Source organism: Bufo bufo, chromosome 5, assembly GCF_905171765.1.
Source record: "Bufo bufo chromosome 5, aBufBuf1.1, whole genome shotgun sequence".
In the NCBI taxonomy this organism is placed as follows: domain Eukaryota; kingdom Metazoa; phylum Chordata; class Amphibia; order Anura; family Bufonidae; genus Bufo; species Bufo bufo.
Window position 1 is genome coordinate 450,904,121 of NC_053393.1, and position 24,805 is coordinate 450,928,925.

Genomic DNA, 24,805 nt, shown 5'->3' on the forward strand with positions numbered 1-24,805 from the left:
TGAATCTAGCAAATGGATCCTTCAGAACAATTCTGAAAAGGTTTACCAGATAGGCCGCAAAACCTGTGACCTTCCTTTTTTTTTTTTTTTTGTTTTTTTTTGTTTTTTTAGGCAAGTGTGCTTGGTTCTCATGTAATAGTTTGACTTTTAGTAATGCACTGATATTTCCGAAACCCAGCTTTCAGTCTTAAATAAGAGATTTCATTGAAACTACAGGTCCTATCGCCAGGGCCAAAAAAACAGAGCCGTGCGCCCTTCAATCTGAGAATAGAGGTTGGAAGCCCCTCTCCATTTTTTCAGGCTTCACATTTGGAGCTATAATGTCCTCAGTCCAGCAGATAGTGGAATTTAATTTGAAACGTTGCATACCTTTACACTGGATTACTGCTAAGCACCTTGCTGCTGGCTGATCCGGTCATACAATGCATAAAGAATGCAAGGTCGGCCACTCCTCTGCAGGCCTTGAAGGGCTTTCTGCTGTGTGCTCTTTCCAGTTTTCCTTCACCTTTGCTTGAATTACTGTTTTCAAGTTTGTGTGATGTGTAGGTTACATCGTATAACTGTTGTCAGCTGCCCTAGTGTTCACAAGACAGTAGTCACAACTGGCCAGATTCTGCTACCTGGCCCTAAAATAAATTTTTTGTGATTGATGACCCCTCTCCTGATTCTCAGCGGTGTCATGTGACTGCCCCTCTGATTTTCCAAATAAAACAGCATTTTGTGTGTGGACAGGAAGCCAGTTTCTCTGTGTATTCCTATGGGAGCCGCAATGTCAGTCTCGTAGGAATGAATAGAGAAGTAACTGACTTCCTGTGTTGGATGAGAGTGCTGGTCACATGACACAGCTGAGGATCAGAAGGGAGGAGAGAACTCGCAAATACAGTCACTGGTAAGATTACATTTACTACAGTTTACATCATATATTTTTCTAACGGGCTAGTGAATACATTTTTTGTGGGAGTGCTGGTTCCTCATTCTGGCCACAACTGGATTGGTTTTCATACTGTTCTATATATTTTTTATATTTGTGTGTTTTATTTTTTTATGTGCTAATCTCTTAGGCTACTTTCACACTAGCGTTCGGGGCTCCGCTTGGGAGCTCCGTTTGAAGGGGCTCACAAGCGGCCCCGAACGGATCCGTACGGCCCTAATGCATTCTGAGTGGATGCGGATCCGCTCAGAATGCATCAGTCTGGCAGCGTTCAGCCTCCGCTCCGCTCAGCAAGCGGACGTCCGCCTGGCCGTGCGGAGGCAAACGGATCCGTCCAGACTTACAATGTAAGTCAATGGGACGGATCCGTTTGAAGATGACACAATATGGCTCAATTTTCAAACGGATCCTTCCCCATTGACTTTCAATGTAAAGTCTGAACTACTTTCACACTTAGAATTTTTTCTAAGCTATAATGCAGACGGATTCGTTCTGAACGGATCCAAACGTCTGCATTATAGGAGCGGATCCGTCTGTGCAGACAGCAGACGGATCCGTTCTGAACGCAAGTGTGAAAGTAGCCTTATTCATCTGGCGCACAAGTTAATCTGTTGCACAGCGCTTGTCCTCCCATGTTCTCCATTTTCAGAATCGAGGGCAGCTGCAGCCCTGCACATGGTAATAAAACCCTGCATTTGCTGCTTACCCAATAAAGATGACGTACGTGGAATTTGTAGAAGTCTCTCTCGTGACCTCTCCACACCTCTACCCCTTTACTCATAGTGAAGGATGTTATTCTGGTAATGTCCCTGGCCTCACAGCATTCTTCTCTTCCAGCGTCTTTTTTTAAGGAGTGATTTAATATGCAACTACCAGCATATTACAGTAGACAGGCCTTTGACAAATCTGTGTGTCTTGAACGTGCATCTGTGCATAATTGTTTCATCTTCACAATGGCCTCAGTATAAACAATGGTTATATGATTGTAAGTGGTGCGTTGTTTACTGCAATACCATAATGAATCGTTTGGATCTTTTCGGCATTCTTTCTATACTTGCGAGATTTTTATTTTATTTTTTTATTAATAAAAAAAAAAATATATATATATATATATATATATATATATATATATATATATATATATATATATATAATTTATATATTATTATTATTTTTTTTTTAAGAAGTAAATACCAAATATTGCCATCTAGTTCCTTAGTGCTTTTTCATTGAATACTAAACCTATGGGCCTTATGATTTGCATTAATATTGGGCATCAATATGACAACCAGTGAAGCACAGAAGCATTTACTTAGTCCTTGAAAGTAATGGCATTTAACGTTAAAGGGGATGTCTCAATTCAGCAAGTGGCATGTATCATGTAGATAAAGTTAATACAAGGCAACTTACTAATGTATTGTGATTGTCCATATTGCTTCCTTTGCTGGCTGGATTCATTTTTCCATCACATTATACACTGCACATTTCCATGGTTGCGACCACCCTGCAATCCACCAGCGGTGGCCGTGCTTGCACTCTATCGGATAAAGTGCCGGCCTCTCTGGTGGCTGGGACCCTGGGAGAGTGCATAGGCTGGTGCTTTTTCCTATAGTGTACAAGCATGACCACCGCTGATGGATTGCAGGGTGGTCATAACCATGGAAACGAGTAGTATATAATGTGATGGAAAAATTTAATCCAACCAGCAAAGGATGCAATACGGACAATCACAATACATTTGAAAGTGTCTTGTATTACCTCTCTCTACATGATAAATGCTATTTCATGTGAAACATCCCCTTTAACACACAAACATGGACAACGATAGGCCGATATTAGTAAGACCTCTTTCACACGGGCGTCGCGTGTGAGGGCCGGATAGGATGCGGGTGCGTCGCGGGAAAATCGGGCGATTTTGCCTGCGAGTGGGGTGAGTATTGTATGCGATTTGCGTTATTCATTATTAAAACTGGATGTGGTACCCAGACCCAAACCTGGACGACTTCACTGAAGTTCGGGTTTGGGTTAGGTGTTCTGTAGATTTTAATATTTTCCCTTATAACATGGTTATAAGGGAAAATAATAGCATTCTTCATACAGAATGCTTAGTAAATTAGGGATGGAGGGGTTAAAAAATTTTTTTTACAAAAATTAAACTCACCTCATCCACTTGTTCGCGCAGCCCGGCTTGTCGTCTTTCTTCTTTCTTCTTCTTTGAGGACCTGGGAGAAAAGGACCTTTTGGTGACGTCACTGCGCTCATCACATGGTCCATCACCGTGGATGAGGAGAGTTTATTTATTTTTTTAACCCCTCCATGCCTAATTTACTTAGCATTCTGTATTAAGAATGCTATTATTTTCCCTTATAACCATGTTATAAGGGAAAATAATAAAGATCGGGTCCCCATCCCAATCGTCACCTAGCAACCATGTGTGAAAATCGCACCGCATCTGCATTTGTTTGCGATTTCCACGCAGCCCCATTCACTTCTATAGAGCTTGCTGCGATTTTCACGCAACGCACAAGTGATGCGTGAAAATTACCGCTCATGTGCACAGCCCCATTGAAGGGAAAGGGTCCGGATTCAGTGCGGGTGCAATGCGTTCACCTCACGCATTGCACCCGCGCGGAATTCTCGCCCGTGTGAAAGGGGCCTAAGGGCTCTGTCACGCAAGTGAGTTTTCTGTCCGGATGTGGTGCGTGTAGTGAACACGGCATGCTGACTGAAACCTGACCCATTCATTTCAATGGGTCGGTGTACATGGACCTCATTTTTCACACATCATTGTGGTCAGGAAAAATCGCAACATACTGTGTTTTTCACACAGCCCTGGCTCCATAGAAGTGAATAGGGCTTGCATGCAATGCGTTTTTCACTTATGGTTACTATGTGCATAAATTTTTTTATATATATATATATATATATATATATATATATATATTATATAATATATAAATATATATAAATATATATATATTGAACGCAATCGCAGAAAAGACTCTTTGAAATGATCCGTTTTATAGTGACCAGATCCTGACCCCAACCCGTATCACTCGTGTGAAAGAGGCCTTAATATATTAGGACTGCGTAGATGCATACCCTCAGCACGCCTGTTGTTTTCTTTCCAGGTTTTGGACAGTCTGTTGGCACAATATGGAACAGTGGAAAACTGTGAGCAAGGTAAGAAAAAAAAAGTCACGGTTTACTTGAATGCTACTATATATTAGGATTCACAGATAATGTTCCCTTAATGCATCCACAGTGAACACTGAGACTGAGACTGCGGTAGTGAATGTAACCTATGCGAATAAGGAACACGCAAGACAGTAAGTGACTCTCCTTATTACTATATGGATAATGGATCATTGCAGTGACTGTATATGCATGTAGCAGAGCGACGCCCGCTTATCAATAATGTCTGCACCAGATTTACTTTTTTAATAAAGGTCTCTAGGGCTGGACTGTTTTGGTGCAAAAAATACATAATTTCCTTTTATTAAATACATGTTAAAAAGGTTGCATAGTGGGACTGGTTTACCTACGCATTTCAAACAGGGCAGTCTGAATCATAGCGTTGTACTTGGTTATCTCCAGTACTCCATAGAAATAAATGGAGTGCCCTTGTGCATGCCGGAATGGCCGCTCCGTTTATTTGGGGGGGGGGGGCCCTCCACTAGGTACAGAGTCTCTCCAGGACTGAAGTAGTAATGACCTATTTTTTAGTACAGGTCGTCAATATCCGATCGGTGTAGCTCTGACTCAGTCCAGGCAGGAGTACAGAGCTATCCGGGAAAACGTTTGTGTACTTGTAAAGTAGTCTGCTTCATATGCAGCGGCGTTCCCCTCTAACTCCCTAAAGGTACTTATGTACAACAGTGAATGGGCCGCCAAAATGTTTGTAGCTTCTTTTCATTCATTTTAATCTCACCCGTTTGTACCCATTTCATTGAGTACACTGCCACCTATTGGTTAACTGTCATCAATGCGAGAACGTTGGTGACATAATAGTATATGAATCGCTCCAGGAGTCACATGCTGGAGAGTTGGGGTTGGCTCTAATGTTCTGCCATTCCTTGCAGCATTTTGGCAGTGGCTGCAGACAAATACAAAACTCATTAAAAGAGATAATCTTGTGTACTTCTGTTTTAAACGTGGTACTGGGTCAAACAAGGTCTGTAGTATGCAAGTGTGGGTGTGCAGTTAAAAGGGCTGTGCTTGTTATTGCACTCGGCTCCATTCACTTGAAAGGGGCTGAGCTGCTCCTAGGCTACGTGACTGATGAATGTGTCATCAGTAAGAAAATGTCAAAAAAACACCTTCACACGTCCGCAAATGGGTCCGCATCCGTTCCGCAATTTTGCGGAACGGGTGCGGACCCATTAATTTTCTATGGGGACGGAATGGATGCGGACAGCACACAGTGTGCTGTCCGCGTTTGCAGAGCGCGGCCCCGATCTTGGGGTCCGCAGCTCCGCAAAAGATAGAACATGTCATATTCTTGTCTGCAGCTTGCGGACAAGAAGAGGCATTTCTATAGGGGTGCCGGGCGGGTGTGCTGCGGATCCGCAATTTGCGGGTCCGCAACACACCACGGACGGGTGAATGGAGCCTTAAGGGGCAGCCCTTCACAATGTCTGGTTTGGCTAGAGCCAGGCCTTATGGCCTAAACCTTTGTATTGGTTACTTGCATTAAAACAAAAAAAAATGTCCCAGTGGGAGAAGTGGAGCTGCCTCACCTTCAAGAATACGCCCATGTGCATGAGTATATAAGGGATTTACATTAATAATTGTTTTAGATTCTATGGGTGGAGAAACGGTGATTTGGAGAATGTTTTATTAAATTGCACTTTTTATCGATTAAACTGCAGAGCTGTCCATGCACAATAGCCGTTTGGCCGTCAGTTATGGTTTCCGATTTTTTCTTACATGTGCACCCTCGACTGTGTTCAGTAGGAAGGGGGGGGGGGCGCACTGCTGCCAGGCTCTTGGCGGCAGCTTATCGCTTTTGAGAACAAAATAAAAAGGCAGTTGAAATCCCATGTGTTTATGTCCCCATCTGCTGTTGGGATGCCCCCATAGACATTAATGGTCAGCCGGTCGCACCAAAATTTACAGAAGCTGCAGACTTGCATTGAATGTGTATAGACTCCTTTAAATTAGGAATTGCAAGATACACTGCTTATTGGTTGTATATTCCATAAACTATAGTAATGTCTTATGTCAATGTGTGGTTTAAATTTTTTGCATTTACAACAAGTTAGTTACATAATAATGCTTGTTTCTTCCACTCCTCACCCTTAATAGGGGGCTTGAAAAACTGAACGGCTATCAGCTTGAAAATTATTCCCTTAAAGTGACATACATTCCGGATGAGATGGCTGCCCAACAAGCTCCCAATCAGCAGCTACAGTCTCAGCCCCCACAGCACCCACCACAAGGGAGACGTGGATTTGGACAAAGGGGACCTCCTAGGCAAGGGTCACCGGGTGCTACCGCAAGACCTAAACCTCAATCAGAGGTTCCACTACGCATGCTAGTCCCTACCCAATTTGTAGGAGCAATAATTGGAAAAGAAGGTGCTACCATCAGGAATATTACCAAGCAGACCCAGTCAAAGTAAGTAGATGATGATGATGATGATGATGATGAGTATTGCGAACATTCATGCACAATCATATCTTGGCAATAATTTGTGAAATCTATAACCTACCATACATAACAGCTGTACTTCTCAAAGCCTCTGGATACTACCCTTTTAAAGGGGTTGTCCGCCTTTTTCTTACTGATCCAAAGGATAGCTAGTCAGTAAGACAGCACCTTAAAGGGGTACCCGGACATACCCATAATTTCACCCAGGCAGCCCCCCTGACAGAGCATCGGAGCAGTTCATGCTCCTATGCTCTCCCTTGCCTTGCGCAGGGCAAGGGCTCTTTTATTTACTATAACACACTGCTAGGCAGAGGCATCCGCCCAGCAGTGAGCCCGGTGACGTAACCGGCTCTGATGGGCCATCTTTAGCGCTGCCCTAGCCATCAGTGGCTAAAGCCCGCCCATCAGTGGCGGTGACGTCACCGGGCTCACTGCTGGGCGGAAGCCTCAGTCTGGCAGCCCGAAGGAGAGCCCGGTACATCACCAGAACTCCACGAAATGCCTTTGCCCTGCGCGATTCAGCACAGGGCAAAAGAGAGCATCGGAGCATGAACTGCTCTGATGCTCATGTCAGGGGGGCTCCCGGGGTGAAATTCTGGGTATGTTCAGGTTTAATCCCGGACACCCCCTTTAAAACCCATGATAAATTTTATATAGCTATCTGATCTTAAAAATCTCTAAGGCCACTTACACACATCTGTGAGGACATCCGTGACAAAATAGCCAGTGGATCATTTATGGAGATATCAGTGAAAAATCATTGTTTGGTGTGTGTGTCATCCGTATTCCCCGTGCACTCCGAGGCTGATTGTTTTCCAGAGCATCTCCTTCCAGTGGTACATGGATGGTATCCCATAGACTATAATGTGCGTGAGGGATCTGTAATCAGCGAAAAATAGGACACGATTCAATGGTGTCACCACAGAGCAACAGTCTGTGGCAATCCACTGATGCACACATTAAAGTCAATGGATACGTGATCATTCCGCGAAGACCATGGACAGCATGCGTACATGATTTACTGACATGTGAAAGAGGCCCATGACACATTGGCATTGATTTATCATGCCTTCACTCCAGAATTCTGGCTTCAAAAAGTTGCAAAATGGGGCTTTTGCAACTTTTTAGACTCGCTTGTGCAAAAATGTGACCCTTTTTTTACACCCCTTGCTCCAGTTTTGAAATGTGTGTGGGAAAAGTGGATCTGGTCAGTTGTAGTAATGAGCTTCATTCCAGATTTATTGCCAAGATGTTTTTTCTTTTAAAAACTGCAGTCTCGCTCCAGTTGAAGGGTGGAGTAGGAAAACTGGAGACGCTTTTCTAGACAAAAGTGTTTAGTTTAAGGATAAGATGAATTTATCAAACACGGGACGCTTGATAAATGTGGCATAAAGTACTCCAACGCTAACGGAAGCAAAACTGACTTCAAATATTCCCCTCCTGCTCTTTAGTTGAGACTTTAGTGTGTCTTTATTGGTATGGCCTTTTCCTATGAGGTGGAGAGAACAGTTTCCTTACTGAATGGGAGCCCCCCTATGCTGCACTGGCGACCAGTAAGCTTTTCTATAGTTCTGTTTTGGTAAATTCGAAGTAAAACTAATCTGCCACTTTCCTGCTGCACAGAATTGATATTCACCGTAAAGAAAATGCCGGCGCTGCAGAGAAACCAATTACCATTCACTCAACTCCGGAAGGCTGTTCAACAGCTTGTAAAATAATAATGGAGATTATGCAGAAGGAAGCCCAGGATACGAAATTGTAAGTAAAGGGTCTAAAGTAGTGATCCGTAATCTTAAAAAGCGAAGGCTGAATATTTCTTCAACATGGATATAGTCTACAATAGTTAAGTTACTGAAACCTATGATCACAATTCTTATTGCATCATTTATGTAATAAACATTTATTTATTTATTTTCAAATTAGTTTTTTTTTATTGAAAAATTTGGATCAGAATTCAGCAAGCGATCGCTCAGGAGAGGCGAGAGATAACTCCTCTGACTGGTATTCTGCAGCTTGCTATGTATTGGAAAACGTGCATGTTGCAAAAGCCAAACCGAGCAACGTTTGTAATAAATGACCTTTCCCCAAGTGTTTCTTTATTACATAATTGATGCGATGCACTTAGGCTACTTTCACATTAACGTTTTTTGCGGATCCGTCATGGATCTGCAAAAACACTTCTGTTACCATAATACAACCGCATGCATCCGTCATAAACGGATCCGATTGTATTACGTCTTCTATAGCTATGATGGATCAGTCATGAGCCACCCTTGAAAATCAATGGGGGACAGACCTGTTTTCTATTGTCTGTCCCCATTGACTTACATTGTGTGCCAGGACGGACCCGTCTTGCTCCGCACCACATCGCGGACAGAAAAACGCTGCAGGCAGTGATTTGGTGTCCGCCTCCAGAGCGGAATGGTGACTGATCGGAAGCAAACTGATGCGTTCGAAGCGGATCCTTTTCCATTCAGAATGCATTAGGGCAAAACTGATCCGTTTTGGACCGCTTTTGAGAGCCCATGGCGGATCTCCGAAACGGAAAGCCAAAACGCTAGTGTGAAAGTAGCCTAAAACGTGTACTCAAAGGTGCCCATAGCCTTTGAAGGTTGATCTAATTTTACCCTTTTCTGTGTTTATCTGATGTAGCAACATTGTTGTTCATCTGAAAATATACAATTGTATTAAACAGATTTGAAAATCTAGGGATGTGAAGACACACATGCTTCTCAATGTAGATTAGTATGAATGACTATAGTGACTGCTTAGAATGGTGGCCTGTTATTTATATTGGCCATTGTAACTAGTAAAGAATGAAGGGAAAAAAAAGGTTGCTTCAAATGTAAAAGATGAAACGAACAACCTCATATCCAAGTAAACAAATCGCTTGAAATTGTGACTTCTCAGAATTACTGTTGGAACTTTGGACTGCCTTGATATTTTTTAGCACAGAAGAAATTCCCTTAAAAATACTAGCCCATAACAATTTTGTTGGACGTCTTATCGGCAAGGAGGGACGAAACCTAAAAAAAATTGAGCAAGACACGGATACAAAAATCACCATATCTCCGTAAGTTCCTCATCCGGCCTGAGCCGCCCCGTTTCTATAGTGTGACGTGTTTGAAACTCCTAATGATTTTTCTTTTTTTCTTTAATGGCCTTAGACTTCAGGACTTGACATTGTATAATCCTGAGCGGACTATTACAGTAAAAGGCAGCATTGAGGCATGTGCCAAAGCCGAGGAAGAAATAATGAAAAAAATTAGGGAGTCCTATGAAAATGATATTGCGGCTATGAATGTAAGTGATTGTTCAGCAAGATCTGGGTGGGTGGGAGGTGGAAATGTATTCCTATAACATTGTACAGAGTTTAGCATGAGGCTGGAACGGAAATGATCCAACCTGAACGGAATGATGCTTCAGATTCACTCGGACTTGGTAGAGCGTTAATCTTGCTGCAGAAATGCTCTTTAACCCCTTCTTTTCAAGCTCCTTTTAGAAGTGTATTTATATCAGGGTCTATGTAAAGTGACGGGGTCCTATACATGAAGTCTTACGAGTAATTGTGAGATCTGTTCTTTCTGTTTTGCTAGGCGATTCATGCATAGTTAACTTAGCATAGCCATGTGTAAGAATTATACTGAGCGCTTTGTTTAGGAATGTGCTTCTATAATGTGCTCGCTCACCCTCCTCCCAGCAGCTTATTCAGTATATGTCTCTAGTTGTACTGTGCTGTTTTTTAACTTAAAAGTTTAGGAAATTTGTTTTAGAACTGTTAGTATGGAAGACCACAGTCATGTTTTGTCTTGCACATTGGGGAAAGAAACGATGCAAAAGCACAGTACGTTAACGTAACAGTTTTTTTTTTTTTTTTTTTTTTTTACAACTCTACGGTGACAGATGCCACTGTATGGCATCCGTTCAACTTTTTTTTTTGCATACGTTAAACCTAAGACCAAACGTAATGTGAACCCATCCTAAAGCCTGCATTATACTGGCAAGTTCGTTGCTAACAAGCGTTCACAGGAATGCTCGTTAGCAATGATCAGGCTGTGTAATACTACCGCAAATTACTCTGTGAACAAGTAAACGCTTGTTCATCAGGAAATCCAGATTTTTAAGCACGCTTTAAAATAGTTTGCCGGCGGCAGATCGTGCTGTGTAATCACGATCTGCTGCCAGCAAACAACGAACGACAACAACGACCGTATGGGGACGAGCGATGGCATGACTATCGCTTCTCCCTATTCCTTGGAGGAGATCGCTGCATGTAATAGCACCAATCTTCTCCACTAGCAAGCAGGTGATTGCCGAGAAGGGGTGAGAAAGCAGGCCAATTAGGGCTACCCCTTTAAAGGGGTTTTCTGGGATTCATATAATGACCTATACTGAGGATAGGTCATCAATATCTGATCATTGGGGGTCCTACTCTCGAAACCCCCCACTGATCAGTTGTTTGAAGAGGCCAATTACCTCCCGTCCATCAGTCATATGGCCTAGTTGCAGTTCAGTCCCATTGAAGTGAATGGGCCAGAGCTGCTGTACAATGTACTACGCTGTATTTGATTCACTGGAGTGTTGCGGCATCTTCAAACAGCTGCTCAGCAGGGGCGTTGGACCCCCCACCAATCAGACATTGATGTCCTATCCTGAGGAGAAGTCCTCAGTAAAGGCTATCCCAGAAAACGTAATGTGTAAAAATGGGTCTAACAGTTAAGTGTCAGATTATATCATCAACGGATCTGCTTTGGGGAGAAAAGGGAAGCTGGAATCGAATTGTTTGCTGCCCTTGAGCAACAGTTGTTAGTGCTAGAGTAATGTTCACACAAGCGGGTTTGAGAGAAAAGTCTGGACTTCATTCATCTAAACTTCATTAATTGCAAACACTCATAGCACAGCTTTCATTTTACAAGACGTTTTAGGAAATAAAAGCCTAGCACGGTTTGCTATTTGCCGCAGGAAGTATCTCGTTTAGTTACGTTGAAGCTTTGAAATGTTCTATTTATGCGCCTGTATTCCTTTTCTCTACAGCTACAAGCTCACTTAATCCCTGGATTAAACCTGAATGCTTTGGGACTATTCCCACCCTCTTCTTCAGGCATGCCACCCCCTTCAGTTGGGGTGTCTTCACCTACGACCTCTACTTCATATCCACCATTTGGGGTAAGAGCTAGAAAACTGAATGCTCTAGCAATGGTATCCAAAATAATATTTTCATTTTAAGACTTCCTAGCCATAGAGGGTTGATATTTTGTTTCCCTCTTTTGTTGCCAACCTATAATGCTTCTTGTTTAGTTTTTATCATTTTTAAAAATTTTATTTTGCAAAGGTCAATGCAATTATGAAAAAAAAAAAAAAACTCCATTGGGGCTGATTCAGACGGCCGTAGTGTTTTGTGGTGCAGAAATTGCGGATACGAAAAAGACTGATACTGGCCGTGTCGTTCCACATTTTGCGGACCACACAAGGCCGGCACTATGATAGAAATGACTTGCTCTATCTTTCTTCTGGGGCCACGGAACTACGGATGCAGACAGCACAACGTGTTCTGTCCACATCTTTTGCGGCCTTATTGAAATGAATCGGTCCACACCTGTTCCGCAGATTTGCGGAATGAATGCGGACCCATTCATACGGTTATGTGAATGTAGCTTAAAGCGCTTCTGTCACCCCCAAAACCCTTTTTATTTGGGCTTGTTTAAAATAGTTATTTAACGACTATTCCCTATATAGGGATCTTACCTTTTGTCTGTGGCTTCTTTTCATTAAAAAACGATCTTTTAAAATATGCTAATCACTTCACTACCAGCAAGTAGGGCGTCTACTTGCTGGTAGCCGCCACAAAAAATTGCCCCCTCCTCTTGTTGATTGACAGGGCCAGCAGTGCTCTCCTCCTCCGGCTGGCCCGCTCCTGTCTTCATTCGGCGCTCTGAGAGAAAGAGGCTCGCCTCTTCAGCACTCCCTCAGTGCGCCTGCGCCGATGACGTCTTCTCTTTCAGTGACTTCATCGGTCATCGGCGCAGGCGCACTGAGGGAGTGCTGAGGAGGCGAGCCTCCTTTTAGAGCGCCTGCGCCGAATGAAGACAGGAGCGGGATTTTTGAAATGCTGACAGGGCCAGCCGGAGGAGGAGAGCACTGCTGGCCCTGTCAATCAACAAGAGGAGGGGGCGTTTTTTTGCGGCGGCTACCAGCAAGTAGACGCCCTACTTGCTGGGAGTGAAGTGATTAGCATATTTTAAAAGATAGTTTTTTCTTATGAAAAGAAGCCACAGACAAAGGTAAGATCCCTATATTGGGAATAGTCGTTAAATAACGATTTTAACAAGCCCAAAAAAATAAAAAAGGGTTTTGGGGGGTGACCGAAGCCCTTTAAGTCATCAATACCGCCAATCAGCTGTTTGAAGAGAAAGCAGTGCTTTTACCAGCGCTGCCTTCTCTTCTCTGTTCACCTGCTTGCCGCTGCAGCAGTGAGCAGTGTAATTGCAACTATGGCCTCCCTATTCACTTTTAATGGGACAGTTCCGTCTGTGCAAGTGAATAGAAGTGAATTCTCAAGCCATAGTTGTAATTACACTGCTCACCACTGCATTTGCAACAGCAAGCCGGTGAACAGAGAAGAGAAGCGAGCGCCCATCTGATATTTATGACCTATTGATGATCTTTTGATATTGATCTATTGATGATATTCTATTGATATTGATCAATAGAAAAAAGCAGACAAGCCCTTTAAGTTAAAAAAGCTAAACTGAAAAACTAAATCTCCCCTAATCCCCCACAAAAAAAAAAACCTTATACTGGACATCTTTGAGTACCATTTTCTTTCTTTTAAAGGTACTTAATTGTTGTAGCCTGCTATGCAATTCAGCACTGCAATAATGCAAATGCAATAATACTTACGGTAAAAAAAAGTTTTGATCAAAGTTAAGTAATTTTTTTTTTTTTTTATAGCAACAACCAGAGTCTGAAACAGTTCATCTTTTCATACCAGCATTGGCTGTAGGAGCAATTATTGGCAAGCAAGGACAACACATAAAACAACTTTCACGTTTTGCTGGAGCCTCCATTAAGGTACAGGATATCCCATCCTCTTCTACCCACAATTTTGGTGTTCCAAATGTTGCTAATGCCTCTTCTATTTGCAGATTGCTCCAGCAGAGGGACCAGATGCCAAACTGAGAATGGTCATAATCACCGGACCCCCAGAAGCCCAATTCAAAGTAAGCTATGTTAAATTGTTGTAGGGGTGTTGTAATTCCTAATGTGTAAGAGATGAAATATATAAATGGCACTTAAAGTGTAACTGTCATTCATTTTTTCTTTTCTTTATTTTTTTTGGGAATGTATATATGTTAGTTAGTGATACTAACCATTTTTGTAATATACTTTAATGAAATCGTACATTTCTATTAGAAAAATAGCTCTAAACTGGCCCATTTTGAGCCTTAGCGACGCTCCTCTGTCTTCTGTTTACATAACAGTGGAGACCTGCTCAACATTGACTGTTATGTAGACAGAGACAGAAGACATAGGAGCGTTGCTAAGACTCAAAATGGGCCACTTTAGAGCTATTTTTCTGATAGAAATGTACAATTTCATTAAAGTATATTACAAAAATGGTCAGTATCACTGCCCCTATACATTACAAAAATTAAAAAAATGACCACTACACTTTGTTTTCACCAGTAGTGATGGACGAACATTGGCCGGGACGTAACACAAACGCGCGTTCGTGATCAAATGTTCGCGAACCACGCGTTCGCGGTGTGCCACATTCACTTCAATGGCAGGCGAACCTGAAAAACCTTCAGGTCATATTTCCAGCCACCAAATACTTACTAGAAGTGCACAGATAGTCCCACAACATGGACAGTGACATACCAGAGGGGGGTCAATGGCAAAAATTCCCACAAAAAATATCAGGGGCCATTTTTATGCGTCTTAAAGGGAAACTCTCAAAAATGTGCCCTGCTGGAGCCTAGAATTTTTTTTATTTTAGGCCACGGGAGTACGGGCCCCAAAAATGAGGCATTCACCTGACAGAAAAGAACAAGTGATTATGTTGCTGGAGGTATATTAGACTGTCAGCGGATAACAATTTTACTGCAGACCAGTGGAGAACAGGCCCCAAACATTAGGCATTCACCGGGCAGAAAAGAACAAGTGAATATGTGGCTGGAGGTATATTAGGCGGTCAATGGATAACAATTTTACTGTAGGCCACTGGAGTAGAGGCCCCAAAAATTAGGCATTCACCTGATGGTAAAGGCCTTTTATGCTGCTGTATATACATAAGACAAGGACCATTCTTTGTTCTGGGTGGTGGCGGATATGTGTGGGCTGGCATGAGGAAATTCAATTACACGTGGTCGTCACAGGTGTTGAATTCCTCACAGATCCATGCCTCATTCATTTTTAGAAATGTGAGGTAGTCCACACTGTCGTGAGCTAGGCGAGTGCGCTCAACGGTCACGATCCCCCCCCTGCTGCGCTGAACGTCCTTTCAGACAGAACACTCGACAAGGTGCAAGCCAAGAGTTCCATGACAAATTGTGCCAGCTCTGGCCACAGGTCAAGCCTGCACACCCAGTAGTCCAGGGGTTCCTCGCTTCTCAGTGTGCATCCACATCGGCCATTAACCCGATGTAGTCGGACACCTGTTGGTCTAGGTGTTCCCTAAGGCTGGATCCGGAGGGCGGCTCTCGATGGGTTGGTTGCAAGAATGATCTCATATCCGAAGTCACCAACACATCTTCAAACCGTCCTTTTCTAGCATGCATGGTAGGATTGGTACCCGCACCTGTTTGGCTGTGGGGGGAAATTCCTCTGCCAGCGCCTACAACAGCAGAATGCAGCATCTCTCGCAGCAAGGCCTGGAAATGCTGCATTCTGACAGTCCTCTGTGATGCTGGTAACATGTCCCCCATTTTGTGTTTGTACCGGGGGTCTAAGTACGTTTCCACCCAGTACTGGTTCTTGCCCTATATGCTTTTTATACGGGGGTCCCTTCAAACACTGGAGCATGAAGGCCCCCATTTGCACTAAATTGGAAGGGGTGGAGCGCCCTGGCTCCTGCTAATCGCCCAGGAGAATGTCGTCCACAGTCTCCTCCCCCCCAGCCACGGACAACACCAGGGATCCCTGGAAAGTTTAAAGTCCCCCTCAAAGCCTGCCCTTCTTGCTCCTCCTCCTCCCCCAGCCACCATCCTCCTCGGACTCCTCTTCAGACTCCTGCTGACTTGTCTCAGATGGAGTAGCCCCCACTGGGAATTTATTCAGCATTGCGACTTCCTCATCTTCCAGCTCCTGCTCATCGACGCATGATCAATGACACGACGCAATGCACGCTCCTGACAGAAGGAGTAAGGTACGATGTCACTAATGGTGCCCTGGCTGCGACTGACCAGTTTCATCAAATGGCCGCAGAAGTCTGCATGCGTCGCGCATAAGCAGCCACTGGCGCGGTGAAAAGAAACCAAGCTCCCAGAACCTGTCCTGCTGCAGAGTTCGTACAGGTAGTCGTTAACCGCATGTTGCTGCTGGAGCAGCCTATCAAGCATATACAAGGTGGAGTTCCAGCGCGTGGGGCTGTCACAAATCAGACGTCTGACGGCCAGGTGGTGTCGCCACTGAACGTCAGCAAGGCGAGCCATGGCCGAGTAAGATCTTCTAAAATGGCCAGATTTTTCTGGCCTGCCGCAAGGCGTCCTGGACCCTCGGGTATTTGGCAACGAATCACTGCACGACTAAGTTCAGGACGTGTGCCATGCACGGCAGGTGTGTCATTTTGCCATGTTTCATTGTCCTCATAAGATTGGCACCGTTCTCGCACACCACTTTACCAACTGTCAAATTGAGCGGGGTTAGCCACTGATCGGCCTGTGACCGCAGAGCTGAAAGCAGTGCAGGATCGGTGTGGTTCTTGGCTTCCATGCACAACAGCCTCAGCAGAGCATGGCAACGTCTCACCTGGCATGTCAAATAGGTTCTGGGGCGCTTGGGGGGTGCAGCAGAAGAGGGGGTAGTAGTGGAAAAGGAGGAGGAGTCAGACGAGGAGGAGACTCAGGATGTAGGAGAAGGAGAAGAAGAGTCAGGTTTGCATGCAATCCGTGGCGGTAACACCAAATCCACACTGGTGCCACGGGTTACATGCTTGACGGCCGTCAGAAGGTTCACCCAGTGGGCAGTAAAAGTTATGTACCTTCCCTGCCCATGTTTGCTAGATGACGTGTCTGTGATCAGATGTATCTTGGCACTGACACTGTGCCAGAGATATTTTCAATTGCTGCTGAACATGGTTATATAGCTCTGGTACCCCTTCTGGGAGAAATTTCCTTCCAGGGACCTTCCATTGTGGTGTGCCAATGGCCGCAAATTTTCTAAAGGCCTCGGAGTCCACCAGTTTATATGGCAGTAGTTGGCGGGCTAGCAGTTCCTACAAGCCAGCAGTCAGCCGTTGGGCAAGAGGGTTATCCGGCGTCATCAACTTTTTACGCTCCAAAATTTGGGCCACGGAAGCCTGCCTTGTGCCAGATGAACGCGACGACAGCACGGTGGAAGGTGGAGTGGAGGACAAATGAGAGGAGAAGGAGAAGAAGCAGGACGTGGAGTGCCGGGAGTGTGGCTTTGTGGGTTCTGACGGCATTGCTCCCACTGGGCTTGGTGATGGGAGGCCAAGTGCCTTCTTAAGGCAGTCGTCCCTAGGTGAGTGTTGGGCTTACCGCAACTTGTGCGTTGACAGCACAGGCTGCAGATGGCAACACTATTGTCAACAGCTGACACTTTAAAAAAAATAAAAAAAAGCCCATATTGCGGAGCCATGTGCTGGCGTCCTGGGAGCGCAAGATGGGGACCGTGCATGGTGGATGGCTCACTCCAGATACATTCGCAGTCTGCTTTTTGCCTCCTGTGCACTGCGAGTTCTGCCTCCTTCTCCTCCCTATCTGCTGCTCAGTCTCTCCCTCTGAACTCCCCTCTTCTTCCTCTCTTGTGGACACCCACGTGACGTCTATCAACACGTCCTCATCGTCACCTTCACCACCACTGACATTAGAGATCTCGGAGTAGGCAGCAACAGCGGGGACCACCCTCCTTGGGCTGATCTGGGTACTGTCGTCAGACCGCTGGGTGGCGGCCGTTGCTACTTCCTCATACTCATCCGATGCCAAGAATGGCTGCGCATCAGTAAGGTCTGGGAGTGGATGGGAAAATAATTCCTCTGACTCGAGTGGAGTGGATATGGTGGTGGTGTCTTTGGGGGAGCACACAGCAGAAAGTGAGGAGGGTGCAGAAGCAGAAGGCTGAGTGAGCCGCTCAACCAACTCTGGTGCGTCCTTTGACGTAATCACACACAGTCTCCAACTTCCCCCTTGGGCTCCGGCCTGTGTGCACCTGCCCGACCCCTACCACCCCTGCAGAAAGGCCTGCCTCTTTTTCTGCCTGTCATTTTCAAAATGACCCTGTGCCAAAGTCCCTAGAGAAGAGCAGTATTTTGTGGAAGCAGGTATATCAAACCCCTCAATCTGTATTTTGTGGAAGCAGGTATATAAAACCCCGTAATCAGTATTTTGTAGAAGTGGGTATATCGCACCCCTCAATCAGTATTTTGTGGAAACAGATATATAAAATCCCTCAATCAGTATTTTGTGGAAGCCGGTGTATCGCACCCCTCAATCAGTATTTTGTGGAAGCAGGTATATCACACCCTATAATCAGTATTTTGTGGACGCAGGTATATCGCACCCCTAAATCAGTTTTTTTGGGGTGCAACAGGTATATCACACCTGTTGCAAATTGTTGTTCCAATATCGCTTGTCCCTCTATATACCTGCGGTATCGCAGCAGAACCGCACGCAACTGCTGCACAATACAAGTGCACTATAATATACTTTCTATGTTAGAAAGTATATTATAAGTATATCACACCCCTCAGTATATCTCACCTATCGATAGCACACCTATACCAGTCCTTAAAAGAACTTTTGTGGCCCTATTAGCTAGCGTTTGTCCCTAACAGTCTGTCCCTGCTCCACAAAGCAATTGGCTGTCATGTCCCACTTGATGGAGGTGTCATGGGTCATAGTTCGGCGCAATGCAAAAGAACATGGCGCATGCGAACATCGCCATATGTTCGCATGTTCAGCGAATTGCGAACGAGCAAAGTTCACCGCGAAACGACCGCCGGGCAAACCACAAGGCTATCTCTATTCATCAGCATTCCCTAAAGGCTTACTTTTATGGTGGATTTCCTTGTAGAAAATCAGTCAAAACAAAATGCAATATAGTCTGCAGGCCACATGTTATACAGCAGGAAGAGCTGAGTAGATGGATATATACACTGAACAAAAATATAAACGCAACACTTTCGGTTTTGCCCCATTTTGCATGAGCTGAACTCAAAGATCTGAAACATTTACTACATGCACAAAAGACCCATTACTCTCAAATATTGTTCACAAATCTGTGAAGGCTGAAAACATCCCAGTTCTTGCATAGCCAGCATATTCACCGGACATGTCAACCATTGAGCATGTTTGGGATGCTCTGGATCGGCGTATACAGCGTGTTCCAGTTCCTGACATTTATAAAAAAATATGGCTCATTGAAAATTGCAACACAAAAACATGATTTTTATTTCTTATTGTGTGTAACGGACCGTTTCAGCAGACAAGGGGTTAAAATCCGTTTAGGCGATATGCCCCTTTCTGAGAGACAGGCACAGCTACTGCAGGACACCAAACTCCTGAACTGGATACAAAGTAGCACTCCAAACTCCCGAACTGGAACCTCACGAATAGTTGTTAGCAGCTGAACAGGAAAAGCACCCAAGCAGCTTACACTCCTGGCAATCAGTCTCTATCAGCATACAGTGAATCCCCCCAAGAACGAGACAAGGCTCCGTGTTGAGGGTCAAGCAGTGGTCTGACTGTACTTCAAGTACAGCCTCTTTTATTCATAAACCACAAACATAGTACTGCCCACAGGGTTTTGAAATACAACCAATCACGAATTTACAACACATACAATGTAAGTACAGCAACCAATCGTTCACACTCCCAGAGGACCAGAAGGGAGACTGCGACACAGGACAGATACAACATATCCCCACAATGCATCATGGTTTCCTCCTCTCTGTCCCGGAGACAACCGAGGAGCAATCCAATTCTCTCAGGACAAAGGGAAATCGCCAATACACATGTGGATACAACAGGACAGACATCACCATTTAAACACACAATGGGACAATGGCACAATAGAAACACACCCAGCATATTCCTCCCAAGCTGACAAGTTACACTTATTATAAATTGTTACAACTTTGTGAGTTTACATTGTCCATACATATAACTTACATCAATTTAAACAGTATAACTTGGGGACAAACCTATCCAAAATTCACTTGAATAGGTTCAGGGGTTTAAAAGTTAGTATGGGCCATAATCCTGAGGCAAGAGGCTTTTAAACAGGCCTCTCCAAAACCCAGTGGCGAGGTTGGTTTCGCCACATTGTGTAAAATGTAAAAAAATATATAAGACCTATTTGGTATGAACGCATCCGTAACAATTAGCTCTACAAAAATATCACATGATCTACCCAATCAAGTGAATGGCGTAAAAAAAACTAATAAAAATTATGCCAAAACAGTTTTTTTTTGTCACCTCACCGCACAATAAAACATATCAATCAATCAAAAAGTCGTATGTACACCAAAATGGTACCAATAAAAACGTCACCTTGTCCAGCAAAAAACAAGCCCTCACACAAGACTATAGCCAGATAAATAGGGAAAAAAATGGCTCTAAGAACATGGCAACACAAAAACATGATTTTATATTTTTTTTCTAAAAGGCTTTTTACCAAAATGTCTTTTTTTTTTTAAAAAAAACCTAAGTGTACCCCAAAATGGTGCCAATAAAAACTACAGCTTGTCTCGCACAAAATAAGCCCTCACGCAGCTCATTCAACAAAAAATAAAAAAAAGGTATTGCTCTTAAAAACTATGACAGAAAATTTCATATTAGAAAATCCAGATGCCACACCTTCCCTTCTGAGCCCTGGCGTATCCCCAAATAACAGTTTACGACCACAATTGGGGTGTTACTGTATTCAGCAGAAAGTGGGTAGTGGGGGGGGGGGGGGGATATTCTCTTTTTTATCTTTTGTGAAAAAAAGTTTGGGCCTAAAGCACCATTTTCTTGTAAAAAAAAAATATATATTAAATTTTTCTATGAAACATTCCTTGGGTGGTGTAGTTTACAAAATGTGGTCACTTTTGGGGTTTTTTACTGTGGGGTTACCTCAGGGCCTCTTCAAATGCAACATGGTGCCCAAAGACCATTCCAGCAAAATCTTACCTCCAAAAACCATATGGCCCTGTTGTGTGCCTAAACAGTGGTATACGACCACATATGGGGTGTTTCTGCAAACTACAGAATCAAGGTAATAAATATTGAGGCTTGTTTTGTTAACCCTTGATGTGTTCCAGGAAAACATTTATTAAAATGGAAAACTGCAAAAAAAAAAAAGTGACATTTTTAAATATCACTTCTATTTTGCTTCCTGTGGGTTAACAACATTTCTAAAACCAGTTTTGAAGAGTTTGAGGGCTGTCATTTCTAAAATGGGGTCATTTATGGGTTGTTTATGTAAGCCCCACAAAGTGACTTCAGAACTGAACTGGTCTTTAACCACCTCAGGACCGCCGAACGCAGGATTGCATCCTGGCGGCGGCAGGGTTATTCCTCCTGGACGCATCGGCACGTCATCTCGCGAGACGCGAGATTTCCTGTGAACGCGTGCACACAGGATCGGGAGGTAAACGAGTGGATCTACAGCCTGCCAGCAGCGATCATTCGTTGGCAGGCTGTAGATGCGTTTTTTTTTTTTGTTTTTGTTTTTAACCCTAAAAGGGTATATTAGACGCTGTTTTGTTAACAGCGTTTAATAAAGCTGCTACCTGGTCCTCTGGTGGTCCCTTTTGCTTGGATCGACCACCAGAGGACACACGGGCAGCTCTGTAAGTAGCACCAAACACCACTACACTACCCCCCCCCCCCCCCCCCGTCACTTATTAACCCCTGATCACCCCATATGAGACTCCGCAAAACACATACGGACGTCTGAATGGAGCCTTACAGGGGGGTGATCACCCCATATAGACTCCCTGATCACCCCCCTGTCATTGATCACCCCCCTGTAAGGCTCCATTCAGACGTCCGTATGTGTTTTGCAGATCCGTAAAACACGGACACCGCGGATCCGCAAAACACGAACACCGGCAATGTGCTTTCCGCATTTTGCGGATCCGCACATTGCCAGAACTATATAGAAAATGCCTTTTCTTGTCCGCAATTGCGGACAAGAATAGGACATGTTCTATAGGCTCTACAAAAACGCAGTGTTCGCCCGATCAGGCCTGATCTTGTGCGCACACTTGCGTTCAGTCCGCCCCACCGCAGTGACAGTTTTTTTTTTTTCTTCTGATCACTGCAAAAACACCGTAAAATCGCTGCGGCACTATAAAGATCACTTTTGAGGGGCATGGCGAGTTCATAATAGATTTTTTTTTTTTTTTGCGGAAATTGATATATTTTTTTTTCTTACAAAGTCTCATATTCCACTAACTTGTGACAAAAAATAAAATCTCACATGAACTCACCATACCCCTCACTGAATCCAAATGCGTAACATTTTTTAGACATTTATATTCCAGACTTCTTCTCACGCTTTAGGGCCCCTAAAATGCCAGGGCAGTATAAATACCCCACATGTGACCCCATTTTGGAAAGACACCCCAAGGTATTTCGTGAGGGGCATGGCGAGTTCATGTAAAATATTATTTTTTGTCACAAGTTAGTGGAATATGAGACTTTGTAAGAAAAAAAATAAAAAATCATTTTCCGCTAACTTGTGACAAAAAATAAAAACTTCCATGAACTCACTATGCCCATCAGCGAATACCTTAGGGTGTCTACTTTCTGAAATGGGGGTCATTTGTGGGGTGTTTCTACTGTCTGGGCATTGTAGAACCTCAGGAAACATGACAGGTGCTCAGAAAGTCAGAGCTGCTTCAAAATGCGGAAATTCACATTTTTGTACCATAGTTTGTAAATGCTATAACTTTTGCGCAAACCAATAAATATACACTTATTGCATTTTTTTTATCAAAGACACGTAGAACAATAAATTTTGAGAGAAATTTATATAGAAATGTAGTTTTGTTTGAAAAATTCTACAACAGAATGTGAAAAATTGTCATTTTTTTGCAAAAATTTCGGTTAATTTCGATTAATAACAAAAAAAGTAAAAATGTTAGCAGCAATGAAATACCACCAAATGAAAGCTCTCTATTAGTGAGAAGAAAAGGAGGTAAAATTCATTTGGGTGGTAAGTTGTATGACCGAGCAATAAACCGTGAAAGTAGTGTAGGTCAGAAGTGTAAAAAGTGGTCTGGTCATTAAGGGGGTTTAAGCTAGGGGAGCTGAGGTGGTTAAAAAAAATTTGACTTTTGGAAATTTTCTTAAAAATTTAAAAAATTGCTTCTAAAATTCTAAACCTTTTTAACGTCCTAAAAAAATAAATTTACATTACTAAAATTATGCCAACATAAAGTAGACATATGGGGAATGTTAATTAATAAATATTTTATGAGGCATCACTATCTGCCTAAGCAGAGAGATTAAAATTTCGAAAACTGAATTTTTTCACAATTTTTTTTTATAAATAAAGGTAAAACATATTGACTCAAATTTACCATTAACCTGAAGTACAATGTGTCACGAGAAAACAGTCTCTGAATGGCTTGGATAAGTAAAAGCATTCCAAAGTTACTACCACATAAAGTGACACCTGTCAGATTTTCTAAATTAGTCCTGGTAAGGAAGGGGGTAAATGGCCCGGTCTGGAAGTGGTGAAGACTGCCCCCGGTCAACTATCAGTGACTGAGAGCTATGTACATATGTATACACAATTATGCCTCATACACACGAATCTCTTTTCGGCTTGCGTTTTTTACGGATCAAATGCGGACCCGTTCATTTCTATGGGGCCACAAAAAAATGTGGACAGCACACATATAGCATCCATTTATCATGTAGAGAAAGTTAATACAAGGCACTTACTAATGTATTGTCGTTGTCCATATTGCCTCCTTTGCTGGCTGGATTCCTTTATCCATCACATTATACACTGATCATTTCCATGGTTATGACCGTCCTGCAATCCAGCAGCGGTGTCCATGCTTTACACACTATGAGAAAAAATGCCAGCCTCTCTGTTGCCCAGGACCGTGTGAGCTCTCGTAGGCTGGTGCTTTTTTTCTGTAGTGTACAAGCACGGCCATGCTGCTGGACTGCAGGGTGGTCGTAACCATGGAAACTTTCTCTGCATAAGAAATACTACCGTATATACTCGAGTATAAGACGAGTTTTTTGGCACATATTTTTGTGCTCAAAAAGCCCCCTCATCTTATACTCGAGTCTAGGTCTGTATTATGGCAACTTACATTGCCATAATACAGACCAACAGTGGCGTAGCTATAGGGGTCGCGACCGGGCCCCTAAGTCAGGGGGGCCCACGGGGCCCCCCAGGAGATGATGAGTAAAGCCCTGGGTTATTTATTTGGCTATCTTACTTTGTCTAATAGCTCCGGTAATAGCAGGCAGTGCGGGGGGCGGCGCTCACTCACTGACGTCACGCGCCTGCGCCGCCTAGTGAGAGGAGCAGGCGCGTGACGTCAGTGAGTGAGCACCGCCAGCCCGCACTGCCTGCTATTACCGGAGCTAAGACAAAGTAAGATAGCCAAATAATGTGAGTAAAGAGCTCAGCAATGAGCAATGATTAAAGTTAAAGTACTGATTAGTTTATAAATATACCGGTACTGCTGTGAGCGTCGGGGAGTGGGATCTGTGGATGGCACTGTAGGGGGATCTGTGGATGGCACTGTAGGGGGGATCTGTGGATGGCACTGTTTAGGGGGATCTGTGGATGGCTCCCTGTATTTAATGCAGTGTGTGTGTGTATATAATGCACACACTCTGCATTAAATACAGGGAGTCAGACTCCCATCAATCTGAGTCACCCTCTTGCAGATGTGTGTATATAATGTAGAGTGTGTGCATTATATACACATACACTCTGCATTATAGCTGCATTTCCCACCCTAGTCTTATACTCGAGTCAATAATTTTTCCCATTTTTTGGGGGTAAAATTAGGGGCCTCGG

At 43.7% G+C, this 24,805-nt stretch overlaps 1 protein-coding gene across 2 annotated transcripts in view; it reads left to right on the plus strand.

Annotated features, from left to right (window-relative positions):
• The window catches only part of IGF2BP3 (insulin like growth factor 2 mRNA binding protein 3), a 114,210-nt gene that overhangs the window by 81,565 nt on the left and 7,840 nt on the right, over positions 1 to 24,805 (plus strand). Inside the window, exons 4-12 of one of the 2 annotated variants that reach the window (XM_040432489.1) lie at positions 4,063 to 4,114; positions 4,197 to 4,260; positions 6,239 to 6,550; positions 8,207 to 8,341; positions 9,534 to 9,656; positions 9,751 to 9,886; positions 11,618 to 11,749; positions 13,535 to 13,654; positions 13,729 to 13,803. In XM_040432489.1, the coding sequence (XP_040288423.1) occupies positions 4,063 to 4,114; positions 4,197 to 4,260; positions 6,239 to 6,550; positions 8,207 to 8,341; positions 9,534 to 9,656; positions 9,751 to 9,886; positions 11,618 to 11,749; positions 13,535 to 13,654; positions 13,729 to 13,803 (1,149 nt within the window). The remainder of the gene's footprint in view (positions 1 to 4,062; positions 4,115 to 4,196; positions 4,261 to 6,238; positions 6,551 to 8,206; positions 8,342 to 9,533; positions 9,657 to 9,750; positions 9,887 to 11,617; positions 11,750 to 13,534; positions 13,655 to 13,728; positions 13,804 to 24,805) is intronic. The other variant, XM_040432490.1, reaches the window with a different exon arrangement.